At 41.0% G+C, this 6,272-nt stretch overlaps 1 protein-coding gene across 1 annotated transcript; it reads left to right on the forward strand.

The window, feature by feature from the left end:
* Window positions 1-779: 779 nt before the first annotated feature.
* plekhb1 (pleckstrin homology domain containing B1) lies at window positions 780-5,399 on the forward strand (the record flags this gene model as incomplete). Its single annotated transcript, XM_079737808.1, has 6 exons — window positions 780-816; window positions 2,440-2,592; window positions 2,967-3,069; window positions 3,365-3,404; window positions 3,785-3,875; window positions 5,266-5,399. The coding sequence occupies 6 exons, from the start codon at window positions 780-782 to the stop codon at window positions 5,397-5,399; spliced, it is 558 nt and encodes a 185-aa protein (XP_079593934.1).
* Window positions 5,400-6,272: the final 873 nt, after the last annotated feature.

Below are 6,272 nucleotides of genomic sequence, written 5' to 3' on the forward strand. Positions count from 1 at the left end.
AAACAGCAGTTGATAATGTATACCAATTTAAAATATGCAAGAAAGAAGGATAAATAATGTTACAGGGTCAGGATGCATGAATTTATTGCAGTCAACTGAATGAGCACATAACTACTTATGAAACCTTCCTAGTTATAAAACCTAGCTAGATAGGTAGCTAAGTAGATAGTTATACAACATAAGATGATAGTAATGTTGTGAAACAAGTTACCTGATGATAGTTTTAGCGGGATTAACAAAAATAACCTTGCAGTCATGCTTAATCCCCAAATACTATGTTGTCATCTCATACTGGAATCAATGTGGACATTTATAGAACAGTTGGGAGAGTTTGTCCCTAAAAAATATATTCTGTATCCAATAATTGTTCTTAAATAAATTAATAGAAGACTTACAATGAAACAAAGACAGCTTTTAACACATTGCTGCACAATAAAAATCATAAAAAAGGAAGGCATGAGGTATGCTAGTGGTAAAATACTAGCAGTAGTAAAATAGAAGGAGTGGCTAGAAGAATGGGTTTCTAGAAGAGGGGGCATGGCTAATCCTAATCCTGAATAATCTGGTGAGTCACTCACACAGGGCCGAAAATATCTAGCATTATCCTCCTCATTCTTCACCTGGGAGAAGGAAACCATATAAATAACAAGAGAAACGGAGATACTGCTAGTTGACAAGGACTGGGAAGTCAAACTCCAACCACCAAAACGGCACCTTGTTCTTTCTGCTTTGTTTCAGAGTGGAATTATTTGCATTGAATCGGCAATTTCTTCAGAGTGATGGCCCTCATGAAATCTGGTTGGCTGTGGAGACAGAGTAAGTATTTTCTTCTTAACAACAGGTCACATATTGGTTTCAGGTTCTTCCTCATCATATCCATGCAACACTATTTCCTATTTTAAAGACCAGCTCATTTTTGTGGTTAAAGGTTATCTAGGTTATTTAATTTAGTTTGTAGCAAAGGTTAGGCTGATATACAGTGTCTTGCTTATGAGCAGGTCAAGCTGCTTCTAACACTTTAATCCCTTGTTTTGTTTTCTGTGAACTATTGTAAACACACTTTGTATTAAAGAGCTACCAAACAGGTGACCTTTAAATTTGACTTCAGAGTTGTCTGTTTGAGCAAGTAGCATCGTGGGTAATGTAGTAAATCACATTCATATTCAAATCACTAAAACACCTTCATTGAGAATGCAGTCCACCATAAACAGGTGGATGGCTATTGTAACCTTGTAATTTGAAGTTCATATGATATATAGTTTGATCTACTAAATTGTCGACAAAGGATTTGTGGCGCGATATAATATTCTGCCTTTGCCAAGGTGAATTATTGCTTCACACGTAACCGAATACGCCTCATTTGGAGTACAACATCGATTGGTTTGACTCCTATCAAAGGGAACCAACAATCTTCTCTAGAGCTTGACGGTGTAAAAGGGGACTGTTATGAAACTCTAGTGTGTGTGTGTGCCACTTAGACCCACCTGTAATCCAATCAACTGTCTACCTGTAAGTGGCTTATCACGGTTAGCCAATGGAAGCGCATCAACCCACACAGAGTAAGAGCCTAAAATACACCTGAATGGCCACTGTTGTTTGCAAGAGAGAAACATCAAGAATTGCACATTTGGGAGAGAGAGAGAGAGGGCAAGAGTATGAAAGAGAGAGAGAGAGAGAGAGCGAGAGAGAGAGAGAGAGAGAGAGAGAGAGAAAGAGAGAGAGAGAGTGACAGAGACAGAGTGGAAGAGAGAGAGAGAGAGAGAGAGAGAGAGAGAGAGAGAGAGAGAGAGGTAGGGAGAGGGTGGAAGGGAGAGAGACAGAGTGGAAGAGAGAGAGAGAGTGGAAGAGAGAACAAATGATGAAGTACAATAAAAACTGAAACAGAAACACATAAATTATACCTTGGCATCATTGATTTCCATGCAAATAAAGCACAAGTGTAACAGGCCAACTGCAACCAGATTCCATTTAAAATAATGTCTTCTGTGACCACAATCCTCAGTCACTAAAACGATTCCCTTTATTCATCTTGATAAGTAATTAGTAAGTGTAAGTTACCGTAACCAAACAAGTAAGAATAAATGACCTTGATCAAGATAGACATATTTAACAGAAAACTCCAAATCGAGTCCTAAGAGGGGAACCCACTGCACTTGCAGCTTACTTACAAATATATGTATTTTTTCATACAGTGAGCACTTAAAATACCTACTGTGGAACCATAATTATGGTGGGTTTTTGTAGAAGCAGGGATTGTATGGGTTGAATATAGAAAGAAAAACATCGAGACCAGGATACATTGTTCCTCAAGAAGAATGTATCCTGAATAAGAAGGAAACTATAATTCACCCAGGTCTGCTGGCGTGAGGTACATGTGGAGCTCCACACTCCCTGCAGCGTTTTCTCTCAGTTTCTCACCTCATCCTTCTCTCCTATCAGCCGCAGTCCTCAAACGCTGGAAATTGAACTGGTGTGATATTTGGATTGATGGGAGTTTTGTCTTCTACAAGAGCGACAGCAGAAGAGACTTCATGCAACGCGTCAGCCTCAAGACCACATGTGTAGACGTCAGATCTGGCTTTGAGTGTGCAGGTAGCTATTACGTTCCCAATGTGTGAGTGTGTGTGTGTGTGTGTGTGTGTGTGTGTGTGTGTGTGTGTGTGTGTGTGTGTGTGTGTGTGTGTGTGTGTGTGTGTGTGTGTGTGTGTGTGTGTGTGTGCATGTGTGAGTGCGTGTGCATGTGCGTGAATGCATGTGCCTGCGTGCATGCATGTGCTTGCATGTGCGTGCCTGTGTGTATGTGCATGCATATGCATTTGTTTGCACGCGCTTGTTGTGTCACCCGTAGCACTGCTTCACCATGCAGCAAACGCATGTGAATGCTACACTCTGACTTCCCACCCGGAGCACATTCACGCCCACTCACATCTTCAGACTTCACACCACTAAAAGCCGTGGCTCCACAGGTGTGAATCCCCCTGAGAGCCACCCCAGAGAAAACCTCCTGGTGGTCCTGCTGGCTGACGGCTCCAGTGTCAACCTCTGTGCCAACAGTGAAGACGAAGCCATGTGAGTGCTCTCGGAACACCATAGCGCAGCGGCAGGGGTACCATGATCTGGTCGTGGCCACAAAGACCCTTTCTCACAGCCCAAAGGTTGTGGGTTCAATCCCTATGGGCAACAGTCTACCTGTTGGCATCTTTGAGCCATAATGCTCTACTAAGTACCTGATCATTAAGGACATCTTAAAATAGAAAATAATTGCCTTTAAGCATTGGCTAGGTTCAATTAAAATAGGTAGTTGTACTGACCCAACAATCAGCAAGTCTGCCACGCCATAACGTATTGTTGGCTCTATTTACAGAGCCTGGAAACTCACCATAGTAGATACCAAAAGGAACCCGGTGAGTATAAGTGCTTGTGTGTTTTGTTGGTAATCCACATTCTATGGGGTAGCTTCAGCGTCTTCTCGTAGCATTCTACTCACACACGTATTAATGGTTTCTATTCTCTCTGTGGCCACAGATTAAACCATAAAGTAATGGTAAAAGGCTTGTGTACAAAAATAAAGTCTTCTTGCTGTGCTTCTCTAATTGAGCCTTAAGTGCATGATGGATCGCAAATGCTATCTCATAATTAAAATGCTCTATTTTCAATGCGAAAAATAAGAGAAAAACAAAAGTCTTCAAATGCCTTTCTCATGATCTTGGTAAAGGTGTGAGCACCCTGACCTGAGGCCAGTTGAGTTTCTAAACTGGGTTTTGTTTTTCTTCCTGGTGCACAGCTGTTCACCTACGACCCTTATGATGACTCTTATCAGGCGGTTCCAGTCAATAGCCACCACACCATCTACATCACACCTGGAGCAGGACCAGGTACATTTATACTCCCATCCGGAACACCTGAGGGACCTCCAAACCCTATCCCCGTTCAAAACTGCCCTCAAAACCCAATTCATCTGTTGGCCTTCAGTCTGACCAAACCCTCCCTTCTCCTTCTCCTCTTCCCTTTCAATTGGCAGTAAACTTATGTGTATGTGTGTGCATATATATATGTTTAGGAAAATATAAATACATTCTTTCACTAATGTATTTCTGTTTTGCATCTTAGTCTTCCAGTATTAAGAGCATCTTTGAGATATTTAATAAAAAGCGATCTACAAGTCCACTTTCAGATTTGTATTAATATGATTATGATTATTATTAATATGGGTTAGGCACGGGTCTCATCTATCTGGGGAGAGAGGTGTGAGGTTTACTGGGGGAGTGTATTAGCAAAGAGGGGTCAGGGAAGTCTAGACTCAAGAGGTTAGGGAGTTCCATTCCCAGCCAATTCTAGGTTAGCACCCCAAGTCTGCAGTTTACCTGAAGGCATTGTCGAGCAAGATGCCATGACCCCTTTCTGCTCCTTATTGGCATGGCTGCATATCACTATGGATAGATCTGTGGAAATAGATTACGCTGAAAAAAATAAATGCAAAGATATGGTATGATCCAAGGGGGCACTACAATGCAATCCTTTCAGTTATATATTATCTTGGTATATCTTATTTTACAATTAAGATGGGTTGAATAAGGAATTAAATGAAATTCAATCAAACAGCCTGATATAGATTCAATACTCTCACAATTCATTAATTAATTATTGATGTTTATGGTTTTGAGGTATTAATTATAGTATTGGCAAACAGGGAATGACAATTGATTCCCCTCATCCCGGCAAATCTATCCGTAATGATGATAGTCTAATAATAGCAAAGACAAATCATGATTACAGCCTGATGAAGGACGAACGTTTTTCTCTGCGCTAAAATATGCATCCATTGAAGGCAGTTTTGAGGGTTTAAAGCTCTTCAACTCTCATTCCAAATGTTCACAATTGTTAATGCCATCCGATCTATATATATATATATATATGTCTTTTTTTTCCTATTTTGACATTTCAACAATTAGCCACGTCAACAGATATTAAAATTACATATTACATGCAGATAGCATGCTTCATCTGACTCAGAATCGAACTCAGCAACAGACAGATGACAACTATAAGCAGGGTCGTCTCATTGATAATATACACGCATTGTTTAGTGAATCGACTAGGGATAATCCCTCATTCTAACCCTTAAGTTCTTCAATGCATTCCATACAAGACTGGAATGAAGGAATAGGATGTATGAATGGGGCTTCAAAGTTGTAAGGAGTTTGGGGAGACCAAGTTGAAAGTCACACCACGTAAACCCGTTCCTGTGTGGTTCCCTCACTACAGGTACGCATCAGGTGGTGGTTCAGAGGGATCCATTCGACGGCGTGGCAGAGCAGCTGGCCCTGGGCCTGCTGGCTGGCATGGCTGCCGGGGCGGCCATGCGCTCCTTCCTCTGGATGCCCTTCTTGTTCTGCTAAGAGGGCTCCCCCTGACCCACAATGCACCATGCCACAAAAAGCTCTGCCTAATCCAGTGTAGACCCGGGGAGGACTGGACTCCAAATCCTTCGAGCACGAAGAACTGCTTTTGTTGTTCCTTTTGTGTTTTACGTTTGTATCCTTTTTTTATGTACTTCTCTGATGAAATGGCGCCTGTTGAAACCAACGATCGTATTTTTCTGAGTAGCTGAAATTGCTGTTGGTTCACAGTTCTCGGAATTACAGCAATTTAAAACGAGACAAGAGGTTCAAACCCCTTTCTGTATGTTATTGCGTGTATATATCTTTGCAATATTGTAAATATTGTAGACTGTAAATTATATAGATGTATTTAACTGCTGTCTTTTTATGTTCATGGAACACTTGCACTTTAGAAGCAGTATATATGACAGTATTGAGTGGGGTATATTGGGTATATTTGAATTAGAATGGCAGTTCATTGAAATAAAAAATAAATAGACATGTTGTTTGTGTTTCTGGTTTCAGGTTGCCATAAGCCTTAGTGTATCAGAGAATGCTCAAAATAGCTCTCTTTTAAAAACAATGATATAATCTTTTGTTGCACACATCTGAAATCAGCCAAATGAAGACGAACAGTAAAGAGGATATAGGAAGGGAACCTGACAAACTCTTCAGAATTCTTCTGGAGAGGAGGTTCTACCACAAGGGTATCACAATAGGCTAAATGAAGGTCTGGCACTTGCTGTTTAGCCGGATACCTTAGACGCCCACATCTTTGTATCTAGATATTCATGGAGGGCCCAAACTTCAGTCGTATCTCTGGAGGTCTTTGCATCTGCCTCGGGTATCAGCTCTTCTTCAAAAGACCAGAGCAAAAACTAGTGTGTTGAA

This window comes from Pollachius pollachius (genome assembly GCF_949987615.1).
Source record: "Pollachius pollachius genome assembly, chromosome: 6".
Taxonomy (NCBI): domain Eukaryota; kingdom Metazoa; phylum Chordata; class Actinopteri; order Gadiformes; family Gadidae; genus Pollachius; species Pollachius pollachius.